Source organism: Myxine glutinosa, chromosome 10, assembly GCF_964187855.1.
Source record: "Myxine glutinosa chromosome 10, kmMyxGlut1.1, whole genome shotgun sequence".
Lineage (NCBI taxonomy): Eukaryota > Metazoa > Chordata > Myxini > Myxiniformes > Myxinidae > Myxine > Myxine glutinosa.
The window spans coordinates 10,713,761-10,739,701 of record NC_136270.1 but is presented as its reverse complement, the minus strand read 5'-3'; the positions used below and the strand labels follow the sequence as shown (position 1 = coordinate 10,739,701).

At 42.9% G+C, this 25,941-nt stretch overlaps 1 protein-coding gene across 3 annotated transcripts in view; it reads right to left on the bottom strand.

The window, feature by feature from the left end:
• PSMD14 (proteasome 26S subunit, non-ATPase 14) overlaps positions 1-25,941 on the bottom strand; it is a 164,110-nt gene that overhangs the window by 106,931 nt on the left and 31,238 nt on the right. For all 3 annotated transcript variants that reach the window (XM_068102652.2, XM_078785340.1, XM_078785341.1), the window contains one exon: positions 12,912-12,975. In XM_068102652.2, coding sequence (XP_067958753.1) covers positions 12,912-12,962 — 51 coding nt within the window. In that variant the 5' untranslated portion in view covers positions 12,963-12,975. The remainder of the gene's footprint in view (positions 1-12,911; positions 12,976-25,941) is intronic.

Here is a 25,941-nt window from a genome sequence, read left to right as displayed (position 1 = left end):
ACTTCCAGTGCCGCAACCACCGAAAAAGTTTTGTGTACAAATGACGTTACTAGACGTCATCGCCTATACCTATAAATAGATCGTCAGTACGTGGTTGCATTCCCGTACCAAAATGCCAAATTAATCCCGTACCGGGGGTATTTTTAATCAAAAAAAAATCCCGTACTCAAAGGGTTAAAAAAATAACACAATTATCTCTAAAAATACGTTGAAATTTCAAAAGTATTTGGTCTCCACAATTCTTTATTTCACTGTTAATATTACAGAACCTTTGTTTCTGATTCAGAACTTAATATATCCTTTTAAATCATAAAATAAAAAGAAATGGCAATGACAAAATTATTGACACTCTTGACTTAATATTTGGTAGCACAGCCTTTGGACAAAATAACTGCAGTCAAGTGCTTCCTGTAGCCATGAATCGGCTTCCTACACCTCTCTACTGGCAGTTTGGCCCACTCTTATTGTGCAAACGGATCCAGTTCTTTCAGATTTGAAGAGTGCCTTCTCCCAACTGCTTTTTTCAGATCTCCCCACAGGTGTTCAATGGGATTTAGATCTGGACTCATTGCTGGCCACTTCAGAACAGTCCAGTGTTTTGTCTTGAACCATTCCTGAGTGCTTTTTGAAGTGAGTTTGGGGTCATTGTCCTGCTGCCTGACCTTTGACAGAGACCCAGCTTTCTGACACTGGGTTGAACATTGCACTCCAAATGCCTTGGTAATCTCCCGATTTCATGATGCCATGCACATTAAAGGCATCCAGTGCCAGAGGCAGCACAGCAATCCCATAACTTCACTGAACTTCTTTTGTTTAACTGCAGGGAAGGTGTTCTTTTCTTTGAAGGCTTCATTTTGTTTTCTGTAACCATAGAGATGTGCTTTACCAAAAAGCTCTAATTTGGTCTCTCATCTATCCACAGGACATTCTTCCAGAAGGATTTTGGATTGTTCAGGTGTGTTTTGGAAAACTCCAGTCAGGCTTTCTTAGCAGTGGGGTCCTTCTACGTCACCTACCATAAAACTCCCTTTCATTGAGTGGGCGACCAATGGTGTGGGTTGAAACTGTCGCACTGTGTGCATGAAGGTCAGTTTGAATCTGTTTGGCAGTTGATTGAGGTGCTTTCGCCACCATTTGAACAATCATTCACTGCAATATTCAATCAAGTTTTCTCTTGCGGCCACGTCCAGGGAGGTTGGCTACAGTGCTTGGGCCTTATACTTCCTGATAACATTGCATGCGTTCGGTGAACACAAAAACATCAAGGTCTCTGGAGATGGACTTGTAGCCTTGAGATTGTCCATGATTGGCTACAATCTTGTGTCTGACCTCCTCAGACAATTCTCTGGTTTTCTTTATTTTCTCCATGCTCATTGCGGTACACACTGACACAAAACAGCAGAATGACTCCTCTTCTCCATTCAAACTTGACTCTCTTGACTCATGACTCTCCTCTTCTCTTCTCCAAACTCACTCTCGCGAGATCTTGGAGACGGCGGCAGGGATTTTCGAAGCTCCACACGGTCTCCACGTTTTTCGAAGTTAAGTCTGTTCACAATTGTATTTTGTCGAAACTGTATTTATCTTTCGGTGTGTGAAGTTATTGTGCGCAACTTTGGTTGTTTCTCGGTGTTTATCTTTCATAAATTGATCGTCTGTTTGCCGTGTCGCGAGCAAGGCCTTTGCCGCGTCACGAACGATTTGAAATCGAAGTTAAGTGATTGTTCCCATTTGTATTTTCGTTAAAACTATTTATTTATGGTGTTGTACGTATATTGTGTCCCGACGAAGATTTTTCGGTGCAAATCTTTCATACCTGTATTGAAAATCGTGTTAATTCGTGTCGTGTCTTGAGGCCTTGTACAGTGTGCACTGTACAACCTTGAGGCTTTGTTTTTCTCAGCGGTCCGTCGTTTGTGATCCAATAACTTTCGTTCTCTGTATTCCCAGTCTTTTCACCCATAGCCTACTTCCTTGTGTAAATCTCAACTCAAAAAAAAAAAAAAAAAAAAAAAAAAAAAAAAAAAAAAAAAAAACATTTCCTTCTCTGTTCTCATTCGTTTATTCATTCTTATTCGTTCGTTCGTTCTTCGACCACGTGTTTCTCCCCCATTTCCCCAGATAGTTTTCACTCATTAACCTTCAATGTTTACACTTTCCCCTCAAGTTATGTATTCCGTCATATTTTATAACACCTTTTTCTTCTTCTTCTTTAAAAGGCTGCTTTCGACTTGCTCACCAAATCAATTCATCCCCAAAAAAATATCCATCTCCTATAGTGCCTTTTTTCTACATTCCCTAAACTCTCCTGCACTCCATCCTCCATCCAGCGTCCTTAAACGTATTTTTAACTCGAAGGTCACAAGAAACTCATTTTGCAATAAATGTTCGTTTCCCATAAATCGTACACTTTCAAAAATCCAATCTCACCCCTCCCCTCCAAATCTTCCCCATAACCCCTCCCCTCCAAATCTTCCCCATCACCCCTCCCCTCCAAATCTTCCCCATCACCCATCCCTTTCAAATCTCCCCCCTTGCCCCCTCCCTCCTAAACTACCCCCTCACCCCTCCCCGCCAAGACGCCCCCTCGCCCCTCCCCTCCTAGACTCCTGCCTCACCCCTCCCCTCCAAATCTCCCCCATATCCCATCCCTTTCAAATCCCTCCCCTTGTCCCTTCCCTCCCAAACTCCCCCCTCACCCCTCCCCTTCAAATCTCCCCACCCTCATTGCTTCTCAATTTCCCCCCTCTCACTCCCCCTCCTCAAAGCGTCCTCCCCGCTTCTTCCCCCTTCAAACTCTCCCCTCCATCTCCCCCAACCTTCTGCCTCGCTCTTCCCCCTCCTCAAATAACACCTCATTGTGGCTCACCCAATCACCATCAAACCTTTTGTCCGCCCCATCCTTCCCTTTCTCTGAGCTATTCTGAAATCTCTGACACACCTTCAACAGCTCTCCCTACCTCTTCCACCTCTTCCACATCTTACCCTACCCCTCCTCCCCCCTGTTCTGTATCTGATGCTCCCCCTTCCTCTTCATTAACGGTATGGACCTCAAACATCCGGGGCCTTCGTTCAAACTTAACTGATCTCTCCATACAGGTTGCTTCTGTCAAACCAGACGTGATCTGCTTAACAGAAACTTTCCTCCTTTATGATGTCTCTGATTCCATAGTATCTCTCCCAGGCTACTCCCTCCTCCGGTATGATAGACCTGAGCCTCGTCCTGGAGGCGGGGTTGCTATCTTTATCAAAAACTCTCTTCCTCACTCGCCCTGCACTGCACTCTCTCCACCTCACCCCCAGGAATACCTCTGGCTACGGCTTCCCCTTCGCTCCCACCTCTTGTTCATATGTGTGTTGTACCGTCCACCAAACAGTGATGACTCCATCTACATCTCGCTGTCTGATGATATGGACCAACTTCTATCTACTCATCCCAACTCTCTCTTCCTCATATGTGGTGATTTCAACTGTCATCATGCCAGTTGGCTGGGTGTGGGTACCTCTCTCACCAGCCATGGCTCCTCAGCAAAGGACTTCTGCGACTCACTGGGACTGACACAATCTGTCAATTTCCCGACCCGGATCTCAGTCAACGGAACATCTTCTCTTCTGGACTTGTTATGACTAACTTCCCTGAAAATGTCTGCTGCTCTTCTTCTGCTCCGATCTGATCATCTGATCATGTCCTTGTTAAAGTGGACATCTCTCTGACCATCCTCAGGGAGCCTGCTCAGCGTCGACGAGTCTGGCATTTCACTCAGGCCAACTGGCACGGTCTTCAAGCAGCCATCAATCATCTGGACTGGTCTCCCATCTCTACCACCTCTGACATCAACTCATCCTGGGAATTCTTCCAAAGTAAATTGCTCTCTCTCATGCACAGATTTATCCCATCTCATCTTCAGTTGTCATACCCTTCCTCCCGTCCATGGTACACGGAATCTTGTGGTGAGGCTGTTGCCCAGAAACAACTTGCCTTCGTCTCCTGGAAAGCAAATCCAACGGAAGGAAATCTCATTTCCTTTCACAAAGCCCGAAACAAGTGTGTGTCCACCCTCAGGAGAGCCAGGAAACAATATCTCTCCGTTCTCAAGACCGAACTCTCTTATCTGTCTCCCTCTTCCAAATCCTGGTGGCGTCTGGTCAAATCTGTTTCTGGTGTTTGTTCCCCCTCCATCCCCTCAAACGGCTACACAGCTGACTCCGCACGTGAAAAAGCTGAATGCCTCAACTCTGTGTTTGCCTCTAAATCTTGTGTCCCAAACCCATCCCTCTCTGTACCCACCATACCCAGTCGTACCCTGCTGCTCCTGGACTCCGTGTCCTTTCCTCCTGACAAGGTGGAAAAGTTTCTGTCAACCCTCGACTCTGATTCTGCAACTGGACCCGACGGCATCAGCCCACGGGTCCTAAAATCCTGCTCTGCTGCTCTTTCTCACCCTCTCTCTGTTCTCTTCACCCTCTCTTTTGCTCAAGGTCAACTGCCATCTGCTTGGAAATCAGCCAACATCACCGCTTTGCACAAAAAAGGTGCAAAAACAGATCCTAGCAACTACAGACCAATCAGCCTTCTCCCAATTATCAGCAAAGTCATGGAATCCATCATTGCTTTGGATATGAAATCTTTCCTCTTCTCCAATGGCTTGATCTCTGATCATCAATTTGGTTTCAGACCAGGTCACTCTACTCTGGACATGCTGCTTCTGCTGTCTCAACAATGGATGGAGGTCCTCAATGCCAAACAGGAAATTAGAGCTGTCTCCCTCGACATATCACGTGCCTTCGACACGGTCTGGCACCCCGCTCTGCTCACCAAACTCTCCTCCTTTGGTATCCATGGAAATCTCCACGCATGGCTGGCGGACTTCCTCTCTAGTCGTCGTCAACGTGTGGCCCTGAATGGGTTTCTCTCATCTCCTCTTCCTGTTCAGGCTGGAGTTCCCCAAGGCAGTGTTCTGGGCCCCATGCTTTTTCTGGTCTTCATCAATGATCTCTCTGACTCTCTCGAAAATCCTCTATATCTCTTTGCTGATGACTCCACTCTCTGCCGCTCCATTCCTCTGCCCTCAGATCGGCAGTCTGCTGCCTCCTCACTCTCTGAAGACCTGGACAAAATCACAGACTGGTCAAACAAGTGGAACATGTCTTTCAATCCTGACAAATCTCACACTCTTACTATGTCTCTCCGAAAAGATCGACTGGACAACCCTCCCATCTACTTTCTCAACAATCCTCTCCAAGAAGTTCTGTCGCTCAAGATTTTGGGTCTCACTATCTGCCATGATCTTTCTTGGGAAAACCACATTTCCAAGCTGGCCTCCAAAGCCAGTCGCCGACTGGGCATCCTCCGTCGTGCGAAGTCCTTCCTCGGCACACCTGAGCTCCTCACCACATACAAGGCTTTCATCCGCAGCTCAATGGAATACTGTTCTCCCCTATGGGCCGGTGCTCCTGCCTCACACCTAGCTCGGCTTCACGCTGTTGAAACCAAAGCTTTCAGAATTATTGGAATCTCCCGCGATGAAGCTATCTCTGAGGGCCTTTCACTCACTCACCGCAGGCAGGTAGGTGGTCTTTCTGTCTTCTACCGACTCCTCTCCGGCCTTGCACCCCCAGCTCTCTCTGTGCTCTGTCCCCCAAATATTCCTACAGGTCGCACAAGATCTGCCAGCAACCCTCTGATGGTTAAACTGCCGAAATCTCAGCTCTCTGCTCACCTTCACTCTTTCATTCCTCTTTTCTCCCGCCTCTGGAACAAACTCCCTCACTCCCTTCAATCCCACTCCTCCCTCCAGGTCTTTAAAACAGCTGTTCACCACCATCTCTTATCTTCCCCCATCCAAAACCTTGATCTTTTCTACCCCCGCTAATTCACCCCAGATCCACCTTGTTTGAAATTCCAACTTCTTTCCTGGAAGTCCTGGCAGTGTCCATATGTTTTATACCTCTCCCACCGCCCCCTTCCCACGCCCCCCCCCCCCCCAAAGCCCTCGCCCTCTCTCAGATCTCTCGATGTCTCCATGTCTCTCGGTCCCTGCTCTCAAATGTTGTGTTTGTGTCCTTCCCCCTCTCTCCCCATCTTGTCTACCGCTCCCTATGTTATATGTTTTATGTGTCGGTTTGTCTTTCTGTGTGATTAATGTTCGCTCTTTCACGAGCCTCGATGTTGTATACAAAAAAAACAAAAAAAACAAAAAAAAAAAAACTGATTGAATGAGTGATATTTATATTTCAGGCACCTGCAACTCACCTCAGGTGAGATCAATTCATAAGTAAAGTAGAATCACCTGCTTGAAATCTAATTAATTATAACAACTTCTAAAAGATGCCTTTAACATTGTGTGGGCCATTTTCGGATTTCTGTGTAGAATAAGTTAAGATCATATTGCAGTGAATAATAATGTAATTGTTTTGTTCCACTGCAAACCAAAGAAATACATATGAGGATACCAAAAGATTTTTTAATTTCAACAATTTTCTGGAAGAAATGGTGCATTTTTCGAAAAAAGTGCAAGGGTGCCAATATTTTTGGCCACGACTGTAATCTTTACTCAATTAGCCAAACGTGAAAACATCACCAAACAAGGTGATTCAAATCGGTAACATAGCATTAAAAATAAATTCTGGAAGTTTACCGCCATTGATGCAGTTTTCTTTAACACCACAATGATCACATTGCATTAGTTCTTCATGGTGTTGGTGGTCTTCATGGTCTTCATAACACCACAATGCCTGGCGTTGGCTTAGCGGTTAGGGTGCTGGATTAGGATCCGAGGATCCTGGGTTCGAATCCCGGTCGATCGCTGAATTAACGCCAGGGGGGTTGACTCAGCCTGTCATCTTCCGAGGTCGGCAAATTGAGTACCAGCTTGCTGGGATGAATGATCCCGGTGTGTACCCTGGTTTAGAATAGGTACACCGTATCCCTGCGCATCGTAAGAGGCGACCAAGGGTTGGCTTCACGAAGGGCATCCGGCCATAAAAACTGCCTCAAACAGGGAACCATGATTGTCATGGGGCCCGCAAGGCTAACCCCCACTCTAGCGGGGAAAATGGCCTTAAAACGATCATTTATTCATTCCATAGTTCTTCATGATAAGCATGGTGCTGGCTTAACAGTTACAGTGGCTGGCTTAAGAATTTGATCTGGGAAATAACACCTGGTGGGTTGACTCAGCCTGTCATAATTCTGAGATTGGCAAAATGAGTACCAGCTTACTAGACACAAGTGGCATGGCATCAGTGGAACACTGGAACATCCACACTTCCAGCAATGATGCAAACAGCAGCCACAGGCTGCATACGAAATAATCATACAAACAACAAACAACAGGCATTTTAAGGCCATTTTCCATGCAAGAGCGGGGGTTACCTTGCGGTCCCCATGACAATCTTCTCCATTTTGCCCTATTTTCTGCATCTCCCCTTGTTAAACCCCTTGCCCACATTTCTTCTTCCACCATCTTTAGCCAAGTCTTTCTCGGTCTTCCCCGTCCTCTACTTCCTTCTACATTCATTTCCATCACTCTTCTCAACCAGTCACTTTCATCCTTCCTCAAAACATGACCAAACCATCTCAAACTGTTTCTCTTCACAGCATCCATCACAGGCTCCATTCCCATCATCTTTCACAATTCATCATTTGTCTTCCCCTCTCTCAACGATACTCCACACATCCACCGAACCATTCGCATTTCCACCCTTTCTAGCCTTCGTTGCTGCTCTACGTTCATTGCCCATGTCTCGCTCCCATAAATCATAACACTTCTCACACGTGCAGCATACACCTTTCCCTTCAGCTTCAACGACACTCCCCTCCTCGTCAGCACGCCACTCAGTTACCGATACTTCTTCCATGCACATCTCACTCAAGCAACCGTTGCCGAATCTGATCCACCTTCTCCATTCAGCATGTCGACTCGGTAACAAAATGTTTTCACACCTTCCAGCTTCACGCCGTCTCCAAGATCCAACTCAACATTTCCTCCATCTGCAGCTCCCTCTGTGCACACTTTACACTTGAATGTAGCTGCCACACTGGTTAATGACCCTCTCAAACCACTACATTTTTGATGAACCCACTCAGCGCACATTGTACATTGAATTCACTCTGACACCCTTCCTGCACACAGCCACTTCCCAGTTCTTTCCACCTCACCACATGCTTTACCACTTGCCATCACCTTCGTTTTTCCGATATTCACCTTCAGACCTTTTATCTCCATACATTCCTTCCACTTGTTCATCTTCTCCTTTAGTCCATCCATACTTTCTGCAATCAACACCAGATCATCTGCACACAACAACTCCCACGGTAAACCCTCCTTTACGTTCAGAGCCAGCACCTCCATCACAGCTACAAATAGTAGTGGACTTAGTACCGACCCCTGATGCACTCCCACCTTCACCTCAAACTCACCACTGTTCCCGTCCTTCATCCTTACAGCTGTGCACGCTCTTTTGTACATTGCCATCACTACTCTGATCAACCATTCCTCCACTCCTAACTTCCTCAATGCCCATGTTACTACTTCACGTTGAACCCTATCAAATGCTTTCTCCAGATCAACAAACCCAAGAAACAACTTCTTCCTCTTCTCCATGTACTTCTCCTGCAACTGCCTCACAATAAAAAGCGCGTCTGTCGTTCCTCTTCCTGGCATAAATCCAAACTGCATTTCATCAATCTTCACTTTCTTCCTTATCCTCCTCTCCAACACCCTTTCCAATACCTTCATTCCATGCTCCAATAACTTTATCGCTCAATACGAGCCACAGTCCAGAGGGTCACCTTTCCCCTTGTATGGAGGGACGAGGGTACTCAGTTCCCAATCCACTTGAATGCGGCCTTCTTTCACCACCAGATTGCAGATCTCTGTCATTCTCTTCACACCCCAATTTCCCGCTGCCTTCAACATATCTCCCGCAACTCCCGTCGGCCCTCCCGCTTTTCTACTCTTCATTGCTTTTATCGCTTCCTCAACTTCCTTCTCGGTTATCTTCTCTGCCGGTCCTAAAACTGGGTTACTCTCTATGTTGCCATCCCATTCATTCTCTGCATTCAACAATATTTCCATATATCTCTTCCATCTTCCTTTTATTCCATCTGGGTCCACAACGATTTGTCCCAGTTCATCCTTCAAGCAACTCACCCCCATCACATCACACCTCTCTTTCGCTATCTGCTTTGCAATCCTGAATACCGCTCTCTGACCCTCTTCCAAATCCAAGCGTTCTCCGAACATTTTCCTACATGCCTCATGCGCCTTTGCTACCTATTTCTTTGCAGCCTTCTTGGATGCCTTATAAATTTCATGCTCTGCCTTTTCTGCCCCGGACCCTTCGCCTTCTGCCACTCCTTGAACTTCTTCCTCTTCTCGTCAATCTTCTTTCCAACTTCATCATCCCACCACCATGTTTCCGAGTACTTCGGTGGTCCTTTTGTCCATCCACATACCTCACCAACGGCTCCCAACAGACTATCTTTCATTGACATCCAACCACTTTCAAGCTCAACCACATCATCCTCTACCATACTCAGCCTCTCTTTTAATGCCTCCCTCACTGTCACCTCTTTCAACCTCCACACCTTCATTCTCGGTTGGTACTTCACCCACCGAGCTCTCCTCGCACCGTTCACCCTTACGTCGCAGACAACCAAGTGGTGCTGTGAAACAGCCTCCCTCCCCCGGGATCACCTTTGTGGCCCAGAGGTGCCCCCTATCTCGCCTACGCACCAGCAGGTAGTCAACGGTTGTCGTCGACCCACCTGACGTGTATGTAACAAGCTTATTATCCTCTTTCTGGAACTGAGTATTACAAATCAACAAATCAGCTTCATCAGCAAACTCCAAAATCCTTTCACCTTCTCCATTTCTCACACCATATCCATAACCCCCATGAACTCCCTCAAAACCGTCCATACTCCTTCCCACATGTCCATTTAGGTCTCCTCCTACCACAACAACTTCCTCATCTTTCACGTTTTCCATCAGCTTCTCTATCGCACACCAGAACTTGTCCTTCTCTTCATCGCTCCGACCAACCTGCAGAGCATATCCTGAGATGACGTTCACCAAGAGTTTTCCAATCATCATTTTCACCATCATCAACCTTTCACTCACTCTCGTCACACTCAACACACTGTCTCCAAACTCCTCAGAAAACAGGACACCAACACCATTCACACCTTCTGGGCACCCTTGCCACACAAACTTGTATTTGTCCCTGACTTCCCTTCACCATTCTCAAACCACTTCCCTTCCATCTCGTCTCCTGCACACAACATATGTCCACTCTTCTTCTGACCAATACTTCCACCACTTCTCCTGATCTCCCTGTCATTGTCGCTACATTCCATGTCCCAAACCACAGAAACCGATCTCCATGTCGGGCATCAGACGTTTCGTCGTCATAAATGGAATGATTTCCACCCTTGCTTCGATCGGGTTCCCCACCTTGAGTTTTGACGAGAGGGAGTGGGGTCCCCCACAGGGTACTTCGGGCTGTACCCTGCCCATATGTAGTTGTAATTGTCATGGTTCTCTTTTTGAGGCAATGTTCTTATGGCCGGATTCCCTTCCTGACGCCAACCCTTTTAGTCGCCTCTTACGACACGCAGGGATACGGTGTACCTATTCTAAACCGGGGTACACACCGGGCATATGAAATAATCATAATAACAAGAAAAAGAGCAATCAGAGATTGCAAACCCTCACCAGGATGTATTTTCAGTGGTTTTTAAGGCTTTTGTGTTAAAACAAATATGATGGCCGAACCACGTGACCAATGACGTCATCATTATTTTTTTTCTAAACTAATTTATTCCTAGATTATGCTCAAGAAATTTTTCTACTTGTCGAATTATGATGTCATAATGGAGGCACCTATGACATCATCATTAACATATTTTATTCCCCATGGAGAGTTCTTTACAATGAGCCATGTCTCTATTTTTTCAATTCAGCGCTTTCCGAGATAGAGGTGCAAAGTTTTTCGATTTTTCCAAGATGGCGGTCGAACCATGTGACCTATGACGTCATAATTATCTTTGAAAAATTATATAGGTGGAGTTGCACCTTTGGTGAAAATTTCCTGTCAATCGGACCAACGGTTGCAAAGAAAATCATATTTATTCTGTGCGGACAAACAGACAAAAACAAACGGACTCGAATGCAACACCCTCTCCTCTGGCGAGGGTAATAATAATAATAATAATAATAATAATAATAATAATAATAATAATAATAATAATAAGTGCTCATGCCTGTTGCTTGTGTGCTTTAATACATTGCTAAAAACAGTAAGTTTCCTGTTTGGAATTATTTTCAATTTTGTTTGACTGCTGGACAGGCAGACAGATTAAATAAAAACAATCTCATTCCTCTTTACGCATGTGCGACCGGCACAAATTCAGAGCCAAACTAGAACGGCGCATACCTCCGCCAGGCTGAACAGGTTACATTTTGTATCCCACCGATAGGCCAGATATGGATTTGGACCTGAACCAAAATCTAATCAGCTAGTTTTTGTCGCCTAATCAAATCATCCACCCAGTTTTGTCATAACATGTCCAGAACTTTTTGTGATATCAGGTTATGGATTGTTTTTGGCCATATCACTCAATGAGAAGAATCACTTTTTTTTTAATCTCGTATCCGGATCTGGATTCAGACCTTCACCAAAATCGAATTGATTAGTCTGTGCCACACACCCAATGTAGCCACCATGTTTCATCCGAATCTATCGATAACCGAGATATTGTGCCGGTTCTTTCTCTCAATGGTGAATAATCGCTTTTAAAATTCTAGTATCCAGATCCGAATCATCACCAAAATGTAATCATTTCATCATTATCACACACCAAACTCTCCACCAAATTTTGTCCGAATCCATCCACAACTTTGACCTGTTCAGATAGACAAACAAACAAAGACAAGGGTGAAAACATAACTTATGTCCACCTTCGGTGGCAGAGGTAACTTATGTCTGTCTGCAGAGGACTGCTAAATTACAGGTTCGTTTTCCGATTCATGTTCAGAATATAACATTCAACTGAAATCAAGTGTTGCTCCATCATAAACTGTCATTTGTAGACAGTAGTACAGACAGACAGACAGAAGTGAGCCAATTGTTTAACACCACTCTTCGCTTCGCATGTGCGCTGTGCAGGGTAATAAGCATCAGGCTGACACCACTTTGATATACAATATAGATAGGAAGTGTCCTATGATTCACCCGATTAAGCATTCCTTAGTTGTATATACTTCGTCCTGTGTCAGAAAACGGTGTGACGGGAAAATGAAAAAAATATTTAAAAAACCAAAAAAAAAACCACACAGACAAGGACACAAACAGAGACACACGGAGACACACGCACACAGCTCATGTTTGGAACCCCCTGCTGTTTCAATATAACACCCCACAAATGAGCCCGTCGCTTCCATGCAGAGGAGGAATGGCTCGAAGCTCGTGTGATGCGGATGAGTCACTCGGGAGCTGGAAACGTGTTATTTGTAATTAACTACTAACAGGTGTCACACCCAAATTACAATCAAGATATAAATGAAGTGTGTGCTGAATATCTTGGTTTTTAACTTTTATGATGTGAAAAACCGACCACCAAAGCTTCAGACAAATCAAAATAAAGCTACATCAATGCTCAGCAAAAAAAAAACAAAAAAAAAAAACTGTCAAGCGTGCAAGGTAAAGCGGAAAGTGGCATGATCAATATAAAAAGGCATAAAAGCCGAAACGGAAAGGAGATGTGCAGTAAGGGATAACTGGATGTGACACTCGGGGCAAGTTATCTTGAAATAAATCTTCGTTGCAAGACGCAGCAAGCATTGCTGCTGCCCGGTGCTTCAGGTGAGAGAAAGCCTGCTGTGTTTACAAAATCAAGGCCTCACCTGACCGAGACCAGTCATTCCGCCTGCACCCAGCCTCAGAAGTCGGTCCATGATGTCTGCGTTGCTGGGAGGAGAAAAATCAAACAGCGGTGCATGTTGCAACATGTTGGACATTCACACAATTGCAATTTCTCCAAGTACTCAAATACTCATGCAATGGTGTGAAATTTAGCATTCAACATGGGTTTCATGATTCCAAACTCGACCAACTTGATATATAAAAAAAATTAAGGATGATAATTATCAAGATCAACAAAAATCCTGATTAAAATACACCATTGGGCAATGAGAAAAACGAATGTAGACTTTTCCTCGGCATCCGCATGTCTGGCTGAGCGTGTCCTGGGGGGAATGAGTTGTAACTGGTAAGCTAAATTAATGAGTTGTGGATAAAGAAGAGACTTGATGAGTCAAATGACTTAAATCCCACTGGCATGGAAAATGATTAAATTAAATTATCCTTGTGAGAACGGTTGTAAAGTTGGTTGGCAATGTTGGTTGTACACATTTCAAAGTTAACTGGCATCTGCACATTTTAATCAATGATCACCACTGAGCTGTGCTGTCCAGTTTCAGCCCCCAGAGTCAAATTCAAGAATAAAATAAAAGATTGCTCCGATGCAGTGTCAATAGAGGGCGATAAATAACGCTTTCCTTGGCAGTCGAAGAAAAGTCAGACTAAATAGACGATCCCGTTTTATTTGTTTGGGAGATATTTGAGATCCTCCAGTATTGCTCTAAAGGTAAGACTGTGCCAGAACCCATGTTAAAATCCCCGGAGAGTCTGTCCAAGGACATGCAAGTTCGGAATAAAATAAAACGAGAATTGCCTTGCAATACGTGTCTCTTGGTCCAAGCACTCAGCAATTGTGAGCCATGTACAATACAGTAGGACAAATTGTTTTTGGTTTGCAAAGCTACAGAAGAAGAAAAAGAAGTTTCTGCTACTTTTCATCATACTAAAATACGCAATTTGGTGTCTGTCGGTCTGTCCATCTCTGTCTGACGATTTTTGACCTGACACATTCGGTCGTTACTTATCCAACCTCGACCAAACTTGACAAGATGACTAAGGGTCACATGATGGATGATGTAGCGAATTCATAACAAAACTAATGATAATAGCATAATATTAATATTACAAAACAAGAATATTACTAATCTAATAATATTCCCTCTCCTCAATGGGGTGGTTCCTCCTTGGCCAAACGCCTTGTCAACGTATATAAATAGCGTGTCGTGATGTTTTTGTGGGAGCACTCCTACCAGAAATAAAAATACTATTAAACCACAAACACGTATGATTACCTTTTTTAAGTCATTCATGCTGTTTAACACTAAACTGAGACATTTGGAGGAATCTGGACATCAGTCTATGCTTATCACATCGACTAACGCATCTGATCACAAACACATCTGATCGTAGCTCTACTCTAGTCTATATACCCCCACAAGGGTTAATGACACACTTCCTGCCGCTTTCATGGCGTTTTTCATGGCGTTTTTACAAAGCCGCTTCTCATTACAAAAGTAACAAGAAAAAGAGCAATCAGAGATTGCAAACCCTCGCCAGGATGTATTTTCAGTGGTTTTTTTAAAGGCTTTTGTGTTAAAGCAAATATGGCGGCCGAACCACGTGACCAATGACGTTGTCATTTTTTTTTCTGAACTACTTTATTCCTAGATTATGCTCAATAAATTGAATCTTTATCAGATGAAGTTTTATACTTGTCGAATTATGACGTCATAATGGAGGCATGGAGGCACCTATGACATCATCATTAACATATTTTATTCCCCATGGAGAGTTCTTTACAATGAGCCATGTCTCAATTTTTTCTATTCAGCCCTTTCGGAGATATAGAGGTGCAAAGTTTTTCGGTTTTTCCAAGATAGCGGCCGAACCACGTGACCTATGACGTCATAATTATCATTATAAAATTCTACAGGTTGAGGTGCAGCGATGGTGAAAATTTCCTGTCAATCAGACAAACGGTTGCAGAGAAAACTAGAACGCCACTCAGTAGAGCGCATACTCCCGCCGTGGGTTTAGTTGGAATAATACGTTTTGTTTAACATCCCCTCTCCGCAAAACAATAAATGAAAAAGAAAGTATGCCCTAACTGTAAGAGAATTTATTTTGATATATCTCGGAATTAGAGGAGAAAAACATCATTTAAGAATAAGAATAAAAGCTTTAATGCAGTAAAACAGAAAAAAATCTTTCCCAAAAAAAAATTCCCCAAAAAATTCCTGGATCCAGAATAATATCCTGAGCTTCACCAAAAACTTAATCAAGTCTTCCTTATCCCAAGGGCAATCATCCCACCAACTTTCATCCAAATCCGTTCAGAACTTTTCCAGATATCTTGTTTACGAACACACGAACACACACACACACACACACACACACACACACACACACACACACGAGTGAATGCATTACTCCCTGGCGGGAGTAATCATATTTATTCTGTGTGGACAAAGACAGACAGACAAACAGACAAACAAACGGACTCAAATGCAATACCCTCTCCTCTGGTGAGGGTAATAACAACTGCATTACAAAAGTATGATAATAGTCAGGTTCACTATGTTTTTTCGTTCCAAATTTTGGTAGATTAGCAAAACTATACATTTTTGGAATATTCAGAGCATGAGGAATCCAAAAATTAATGTTTACATTTGCGTAGACACCTTTGCGAAAATGACACTCAGGACAGTGATGAAGATCTGTAAAAGCATATTCCTGAACGGTATAGACCTCGTAGATCCTGTGTGTAGGACTTATAGTTCAATCTGATACTACCTATAACTTCCTATAACAACCTATAACTTCAAAGGACTTGCAATATCATGTATTATGTAATACAGTTATATCACAAATATAAAGACAATGGTTTTCAATTACCTTTGTTTGTTGCTTTTCTATAATCCTGAGCACTATTTTGAGGCCTTTATTGGATTCCTTGACCCAGAAAACATAGGATTAGCATATTTAATTAAGTCTCTAGGTTGACTAGAAGCCGAGATCACGCAAAATATGTATTTTATGGCGGCCATTTTCAAAATCCAAAATGGCGGCCATGCAGGTGTCTGTGCAAATGCCAACATTGATTTTCAGATTCTCCATGCTCTGAAGATTCCAAAAATGTACAGGTTTGCTAATCCCAAAATTTTGAAAGAAATTATATTTGTTAACATAGTGAACCTGACTATCTTCATCACTGTCCTGAGTGTCATTTTCGCAAAGGTGTCTACGCAAATGTAAACATTAATTTTTGGATTCCTCATGCTCTGAATATTCCAAACATGTATAGTTTTGCTAATCTTCAAAAATTTTGAACGAAATTATATTTGTTAACATAGTGAACCTGACTATAACAGCAAAATATTAATGATATTACGAAACAATATCCCCACTCCTCAAGAAGTTTTGTGACTTGTGATATTGCCCCCGCCCCCTCCCCACCCCAACAACCTTATGGAAGCAAATTTTATTATTGGGAATCTTAGAATGGTGAGGGACGGTCTGATCTTTCCAATGACCTGATCTAACATAAGTAATAGTAATAATAATTCACAATAATAATAAAGAAAATAACATGACCCCACCCCTGCCGCTCTCGTAGTGAACGGGTGTACTAGTCATAATAAAGCCATGTACCATGTTTCAGTTCAATAGTGTTATGAATTTTGGGTAGGGGGCATATATAGATCCAGGTAGATCTGCATACGTAGGTGCTCCAATGTCATGAAGAACAAGAACCATTTCGATGCACAGTAAGTCAGTGATCTGTTTATGCGGTTTATCGGATTAAGTGCATATCTGTGATCATACAAGGATGACCGTGCGATAGGTAGAGTAGGGATTATGCTAATAACCCGGTATGTCAAACCTGTGATCATACCTGTGTCCCGTATGGCAATGCACAATAGACATTAGTTAGGAATCCCACCATTAAAAGCACCACACACAGCATTTAATAAAACCTGAGTGGAAGAACAGCCAGGAAACGACCACGCACTACACCAGCATGGCAATGGAACATTGAACAGGCAGGAAATAGCCACGCCTAGAAGGGCTCGTGATTGACAGGGGGGGGGGGGGGGGGGGGAGTAATAAGCAGGTCGCCGATTGGCAGAGTGGGGAAGGACGTATGATTGGTCAGGGGAGAGGCAGAAAGCTTCCCCGTGATTGGTGGAAGGAAGGTGGAAGAAGTGAGCTACTGTTTGGCCACCGACGAATGGCATTGAGGGGGAGGACGACGAAGCAACCGGCCAATAGGAAGGGGCGGACACGAGCAGCAGATTCGAGAGATCAAGAAGCGAGGCAAGGATTGGGGAGGAAGAGGACTGACGTCCCGAGACGGCCAGTAAAACCACTCACTGGCCGACATTTGGAGCTTTTAGTCTTTGGATTCCTTCCTGCCCGGACCTCTCTTCCCTTCTTGCCTTCTTTTTCTGTTGGACCCTTGCTTGTTGGACGTTGGAAAGACGTTGGAGCGTTGACGATCCTCTTACCCTGCATCCATGCATGGGACCTCGTGAGCGATCGCGCGGGGACGCGAGGCTTGCCGCGCAGCGGGGTACGTTGGCTCAGCAGCACGTGAACGGGGGCTAACGAGGCCTACTTCCCGCCAACATCGGAGCCGAGGCGGGCTTGTGCGCATGGAGCAGACGATACCTGACAAACCCTGACACACCTCAGCTAGACGGAGATAAGCCCGCACCCACAGTACACAACGATTTATTTGATTAATTCTTCCCGTGCTTGTATTTGAAGTGAGGTGTGGGGACATCCCGATTTAGGAATATTATTTATTTACCGGCGCATTTTGAAAATCCAACGTTAATTTATTAACTGGCGTTTCAAAGTTCTCTTCGAGACTTGGTTATGACTAACTTCCCTGCAAATGTCAGCTGCTCTTCTTCTGCTCCAATCAGTTCTTCTGATCATGTGCTTGTTGAAGTGGATATCTCTCTGGCCATTCTCAGAGAGCCTCCTCAGCACCGACGAGTCTGGCATTTCACTCAGGCTGACTGGCACGGTCTGCAAGCAGCCATCAATCATCTGGACTGGTCTCCCATCTCCACTGCCTCTGACATCAATTCTTCCTGGGAATTCTTCCAAAGCAAACTGCTCTCTCTCATGCACAGATTTATCCCATCTCGTCTTCAGTCGTCTTACCCTTCCTCCCGTCCATGGTACACTGAATCTTGTGGTGAGGCAGTTGCCCTGAAACAACTTGCCTTTGCCTCTTGGAAGGCAAATCGAACTGAAGGCAATCTCAGTTCCTTCCACCAAGCTCGGAACAGGTGTGTGTCTACCCTCAGGAGTGCCAGGAAGCACTATCTCTCCACACTCAAGATTGAACTCTCAAACCTGTCTCCTTCCTCCAAATCCTGGTGGCATCTGGTCAAATCCGTTTCTGGTGTTTGTTCCCCTCCATCCCCTCCCTTACCTCAAATGGCTACACAGTTGACACCGCACGTGACAAAGCCGAATGCTCCAACTCTGTGTTTGCCTCAAAATCTTGTGTCCCAAAAGTAGTGTATATATGTTGCTTCTGGGACACTCTCATTTTCCCATTGACTTACATGTTAATTTTCCTCTTAACCTCATTGCCCATTAACACCTCTATTTCTCCCACCCTCATCTTTATGAACCTTTTGTCTATAGTACCTTTCCTTAATGTTGTTTATTAGACCACTCAAACACTACAAATATTTGTTTTCTCTTATAGACCTATAATCCTTCTTCTACATATCATCTGGCAGATTAATCTTTGACCCACTCAAACATCGACCCATTCACTTCCATGTTAATTTTCTTCTCACCTCTTTACGAACCTTTTAGCCTTTTGACACTCAAACAATGATTCCCCCTTGGTCTTATGGTACTCTTACTATCAATGATCCCGAGTAGACCACTCAAACATTGATCCTACAAATATTTGTTTATGCGTGGGAAATAATTTAATTCTCTTGCCACTCCCTTCACCATCTAATATACTAACAAAAAAGATGTTTGAGTTTGGTTCTTTATTAAGATATTTTAACTGAGCTGAGATAAAATGATAAACCTCCCTCAATGTTCTTGTTTGAGCGCCTCCAGTGCCACACACTTTTTGGTAGGCTTTGCCCACCTTTTGTTAAGCTCGGTCCGCTTTTTGGTAAGCCCTGCCCACTTTTTGTTAAACCACGCCCACTTTTTACTAAGCCCGCCCACTTTCTGTTAGACCACGCCCATTTTTGCTAAGCTCCGCCCACTTCTGCTAAGCCCCACCCACTTCTGCTAAGCCCCACCCTCTTTATAAACTCTTCAGCATTGTATCATTTCCAGGTAATACATAACATCATTTTCAGGGAATTCCCATCACATCATTTCCAGTTAAGACACGCCCAGGGAATTTCCACAGGAAATGACACACCCAGTCCTTATAAAAGGCACCGACCACACAGGCTTTTTCAAACACGCTTTCTGCTTCACTTGAGAATGGACTACTATGCCGAAATGGAATGGGATAACTTTGCTATTCCTTGGAGTCCTACTACCTGTGTAGAACTCAACCTTCAGATTGATGAACTGAACTCGAACCTCTTATCAATGGAGGTAAGTTTGTTTATTTATTTATTTATTTAATTAATTCTTTGTTTAATTATTTATTTTAATTTTTTTTTTTTTTTTAGATGAGACTCGTCTAAGAGTTAACAAAGTTTATTTTAATATTCATAGAGCTTGATTTATACAAATAAAAATATTGTATTAAATTAATACATTGTTATTTTCTTTCACAGGAAATTGTATCTGAGATACGAAATGAAAATTCTGCTTTTAACACAACTTGGGATGAAGTTATTTTTTTGTTTGAAGACATTTTGAACAACCAAGACCCCCAGAACGAGTTCTACCTTGATGACCCAGCCAAAGAGTTATACCTTGGAGATCCACAAAATCCTGAAAAAGAGTTTTACCATGATGATACTTGTTGTGAGTTATCAAAACAAAACCCACTGAACAAGTTCTACCTTGATGAGCCAGAATACAAGTCATACATTGGAGACCCACAAATTTCTGAAAATTGGGAAAGGGGAGTTCTCCCTGATGGTCCGCAGTTATACTATGTGAGACATCATAGAAACCCTAAAAAATTGTGAAACGGGAATTCTCCCTGATGGTCCGCAGTTATACTATGTGAGACACATCATAGAAACCTTAAAAAATTGGGAAACGGGAATTCTCCCTGATGGTCCGTAGTTATACTATGTGAGACACATCATAGAAACCCTAAAAATTTTGGCAAGGAGAGTTCTCCCTGATGGTCCGCAGTTATACTATGCGAGACATCATAGAAACCCTAAAAAATTGGGAAAGGGAAGTTTTCCCTGATGGTCCGCAGTTATACTATGTGAGACTTATCACGGAAACCCCCAATATTTCTGAAAATTGTGGTTCTACCTTGGAGACTTGGAAAGATGGTTATATTTTTGGAGACTCGGAATGGGGGTTTTGTTTTGATGACTCGGAATGTGATACCTATCTTGGAGGCTCAACAGGAATGTGGTTATACCTTGGGAACTTGGAAAGTTGGTTTTATTTTGGAGACTCTACCTGTGGGGTCCATCTTGGAGACTCTTTGGATTCTAAAGCAATGAACAATATTCTTTGTTTAATGACGCTTGATTTAAGCAATATCAAGAAAGTTCGAGGAAGAAAATGCTGGAAAATTCTTTCTTCCCATTTCTACTTCTTCAAACCTGAAAGCCTTGAAAGACAGAATTGGCAGGAGAGGAAAAAAAAAAAAATGAAATACGTATTTAAAAAAAAGAAGAAAAAAAAGATTATGTTAGGGTTTGGGTGGGATTTTGAATGTGAGGGTTAGGGATGGGGTTGGGTTAGGGATGGGGTTGGGTTAGGGATGGGATTTTGAATGTGAGCGTTAGGGTTGGGGTTGGGTTAGGGATGGGATTGGGTTAGGGTTGGGATTTTGAATGTGAGGGTTAGGGATGGGTTGGGTTAGGGATGGGGTTGGGTTAGGGATGGGGTTGGGTTAGGGATGGGGTTGGGTTAGGGATGGGGTTGGGTTAGGGATGGGGTTGGGTTAGGGATGGGGTTGGGTTAGGGATGGGGTTGGGTTAGGGATGGGGTTGGGTTAGGGATGGGGTTGGGTTAGGGATGGGGTTGGGTTAGGGATGGGGTTGGGTTAGGGATGGGGTTGGGTTAGGGATGGGGTTGGGTTAGGGATGGGGTTGGGTTAGGGATGGGGTTGGGTTAGGGATGGGGTTGGGTTAGGGATGGGGTTGGGTTAGGGATGGGGTTGGGTTAGGGTTTGTATATTATTATGACTCACTCACACATACACACACAAAAGTTAAGCCCCAACTGAAAAGTTGAGGGATTCTGTGTTTGGGGTTCACAGATCTCAAGAACATATCCCCATTATACACACACAAAAGTTAAGCCCCAACTAAAAAGTTGTGGGATTCTGTGTTTGGGGTTCACAGATTTAAAAACGTATCCCCATTATACACACACAAAAGTTAAGCCCCAACTGAAAAGTTGAGGGATTCTGTGTTTGGGGTTCACAGATCTCAAGAACGTATCCCCATTATACACACACAAAAGTTAAGCCCCAACTAAAAAGTTGAGGGATTCTGTGTTTGGGGTTCACAGATCTCAAGAACGTATCCCCATTATACACACACAAAAGTTAAGCCCCAACTAAAAAGTTGTGGGATTCTGTGTTTGGGGTTCACAGATTTAAAAACGTATCCCCATTACATTTTATTTATTTATTTATTATTTTCAAGGGTATTATCTGCTTACTTGTGTTTTTTGTTATTCTTGCGAGTAAAATGAACCCAAGATTTCTTCTCCATTTAAATCATATAATTTGTAGGTCCAAGGAGCTGTATCCATTACATCAATGATTTTAAATAATTCACGAGTCCATTTTTGTGTATAACCTTTCTCAAAATGACTTTTCCATTTGTATATTCTTACAATATCACCAACTTTAAACTTGGGCTTTCTCAAATTAATCTCCTTTTCATATTCTAATTTTGTAAATGTTTCCGATGGTTTTGATTTTGTTGATGAATGAACTGTATTATTGTAATTATCGACAATATCCTGAATTAAATACACCCATTTTTGAGAACCGAGTTGTGTGAATTTTTTATACTAGGGCATTGCCCGTACTATATCTATATCTAAAATTATATCCCCCCCCTCTATTTACATGAAATGGTTTGGTCCAAAGCGAACGGCTTGCGAGTACGGTGACAATCCCCCCCCTCTATTTACATGCAATGGTTTGGTCCAAAGCGAACGGCTTCCGGAGTTTGGTAAAGAAATCGCCATCGCGTGCACAAACGCGCAGGAAAGCGAATGAATCGCAAATTCGTTTTTATTAGTTGTAAAACATAGTTTAACGCCAACATAGTTTGCAAACGTGAAATAAATGAATACGCTCTCAAATGTGCCATCCGAGGCAGAGTGTGCCCGCCACGTTCGGCACACGCGATCGTTCGCTGCTCTCTGATTGGTTGAATCGTTTTTTGGACATAGCTCGGTAAGTAATTGTCCGATTAATATGAAACCTTGAAAAGGCACATCCTCGGGTCCCCAGCAATATACCTGGCAAGTTAAAAGTATATCGGACCCGTGGTTGTCGAGAAACAGCGGTCACAGACAAACAAACGTACAGACAGAGATTACTGGAATTATAGATAGATAGTCTCTCTTTCAAAGTACGATTAAAACGCTCAATAACAACTGCTTTTCCTTCATTAAAGGTGCTGTATAATTTAATACCCTCCCCTTTAAGAAATTTCATAAATATTTTGTTATAGAACTCTGTTCCCTCATCAGTCCATAACTTCTTTGGTTTCCTTTTATTCCTATCAAATATTAGCTTAAAGGCTAACATTAAAGTATTACCTCTCTTGTTTTTCAAAGGAACAACCCAAGCAAATCTACTCCTCAAATCAATAACGGTTAAAGCATACTTGTATCCCTTATCATTATTTAGTTCGATTAAATCAGCGGACCATATGTGGTCAGTGCATTTAGAATAAACTTTCCTTCTTTTAAACTTTGTGATTATAGGTTTATGTAATTCATTAGCCAAAAGCTCCTCAGTCTTGATAACATCATTGGAGTTTAATAGTTTTTTGGGAAATAACCAAGACCAACTTTCAATTTAACACTTATCATTTTTTTCACAATAAACCTATCAACTTTCTCTCTCAATATCGGATTTCGTATCAAGGACAAATTATACAACATTTCTCTGTCTGCTTCATGTTTTTCATCCAATGTAGTGGTATTCCCATAAGCAATATCATGCTTCATACACACTTCATCAACCCTATTTATAGGTCTGGACCAAGGTTTAGGATTGTCAGCCTCATCTAATCTTTTATCCAAGTTTGTTCCTGGACCACAGAAAGAATACCCTGGAAGGTGTAATTCCCCTGGAATTCCAGTTGTTGTAAATTTACTTCCTGACAGAAACTTTTGTATGTCTCCTCCACTTTTAGGAGAGATGAATTGGCACTTTTTAGAGCCACACACTTGACATATTCCTTTTTGATAAACTCTATTATTTTTAGCTTTAACATGAGATATTTTTAGATTTAGTTTTCTTTTTACATTTGAGACAATAACTCATATTTATTTATCAGAAAAATTCCGACAGAGTATCAAAACCTTTTTGGTTTTTAACATATACATTTCAATCTTTATTTTTAAAACATAAAGAATCCTAAGGAATGCTTTCACTCTCTCCTCCATTTATTTACAAATAAAACTAACTAAAGTCAATTACACCGACATCATCAACCACATAATCTTTTCCTTCTTCTTCTTCTTTATCCCCACTTTCTCGTTTAAATCTCCTCCCTGAAACTGAAGACATTGACGTCGTTATTCTTGAAAATAATATTTTCATTAGACTTCTCATTTCTTTATTTTCCTCCTCAGTGCGTTGTTTGATTTATTTGCTGTAATACCTTCAATCTTTTATTAATCTCACTGATTTCCATCTTTTTATATTTTTCCACCCTCTCTCTTTGCTCCCTCTCCTCCTTCTCTCTTTTCTCCCTTTCCTCCCTCTCTTCCTTCTCTCTTTTCTCCCTTTCCTCCCTCTCCTTTTTCTCCCTTTCCTCCTCCTTTTTCGCCCTTTCCTCCTTCTCCTTTTTCTCCCTTTCCTCCTTCTCCTTTTTCTCCCTTTCCTCCTTCTCCTTTTTCTCTTTCCTCCTTCTCTTCTTCAACTCCTTCCTCATCCCTTGCTACCCTTGAGTTTGAACCCCAAAGAATATTATACAAATACTCATCTGGATTTTGAGATATTCTTGTATCAATAATTATTTTTCTCATAATAGGATACCAATAAGATTTGTTGACGATTTCTAAAAGAGTTTTATATTTCATAACTTTGAGAAGTTCATTTTTATTTAATACTTTAAACAAGTCTCTATTTGTGGGTTTAACAATATCAGTATAAGGCCAGTTTTTTATAACAAAATTCCCATGTATATGCTCCAAATCATAAGGTATGTAATACCGAGCACCCTTTTCTTGTAGGTATCCCTGAATACAAAAATTATAATTCTCTTGTAGTCTTCTTCCTGCCATTTATGTATCAGAAATATATGTGAGATTAATATTATGACAGGTAATACCACCCATCTTCCCACTACCAAATCGGTTTGTATTCCTCGGCTTTCTATCCTTATCTCATGACCTTCCTTCTTTGTCATGCTAACCATCGCTATACTATCATATATTTTTCTTTTCTTAAAACCATGTATTTGTTGTTTATTAATTGTACTTCCACATAAATCCTTATCCTCACCAAGTGGATAATATTCTTCTTTACGAGACTGATTAAAATAATGTAGGTCTTCTATGTTTATTGAAAAAGACCAATTATACCCTAAAATCTTTCCTCTTCTCCAATGGCTTGATCTCTGATCATCAATTTGGTTTCAGACCAGGTCACTCTACTCTGGATATGCTGCTTCTGCTGTCTCAACAATGGATGGAGGTCCTCAATGCCAAACAGGAAATTAGAGCTGTCTCCCTCGACATATCACGTGCCTTCGACACGGTCTGGCACCCCGCTCTGCTCACCAAACTCTCCTCCTTTGGTATCCATGGAAATCTCCACGCATGGCTGGCGGACTTCCTCTCTAGTCGTCATCAACGTGTGGCCCTGAATGGGTTTCTCTCATCTCCTCTTCCTGTTCAGGCTGGAGTTCCCCAAGGCAGTGTTCTGGGCCCCGTGCTTTTTCTGGTCTTCATCAATGATCTCTCTGACTCTCTCGAAAATCCTCTCTATCTCTTTGCTGATGACTCCACTCTCTGCCGCTCCATTCCTCTTCCCTCAGATCGGCAGTCTGCTGCCTCCTCACTCTCTGAAGACCTGGACAAAATCATAGACTGGTCAAACAAGTGGAACATGTCTTTCAATCCTGACAAATCTCACACTCTTACTATGTCTCTCCGAAAAGATCGACTGGACAACCCTCCCATCTACTTTCTCAACAATCCTCTCCAAGAAGTTCTGTCGCTCAAGATTTTGGGTCTCACTATCTGCCATGATCTTTCTTGGGAAAACCACATTTCCAAGCTGGCCTCCAAAGCCAGTCGCCGACTGGGCATCCTCCGTCGTGCGAAGTCCTTCCTCGGCACACCTGAGCTCCTCACCACATACAAGGCTTTCATCCGCAGCTCAATGGAATACTGTTCTCCCCTATGGGCCGGTGCTCCTGCCTCACACCTAGCTCGGCTTCACGCTGTTGAAACCAAAGCTTTCAGAATTATTGGAATCTCCCGCGATGAAGCTATCTCTGAGGGCCTTTCACTCACTCACCGCAGGCAGGTAGGTGGTCTTTCTGTCTTCTACCGACTCCTCTCCGGCCTTGCACCCCCAGCTCTCTCTGTGCTCTGTCCCCCAAATATTCCTACAGGTCGCACAAGATCTGCCAGCAACCCTCTGATGGTTAAACTGCCGAAATC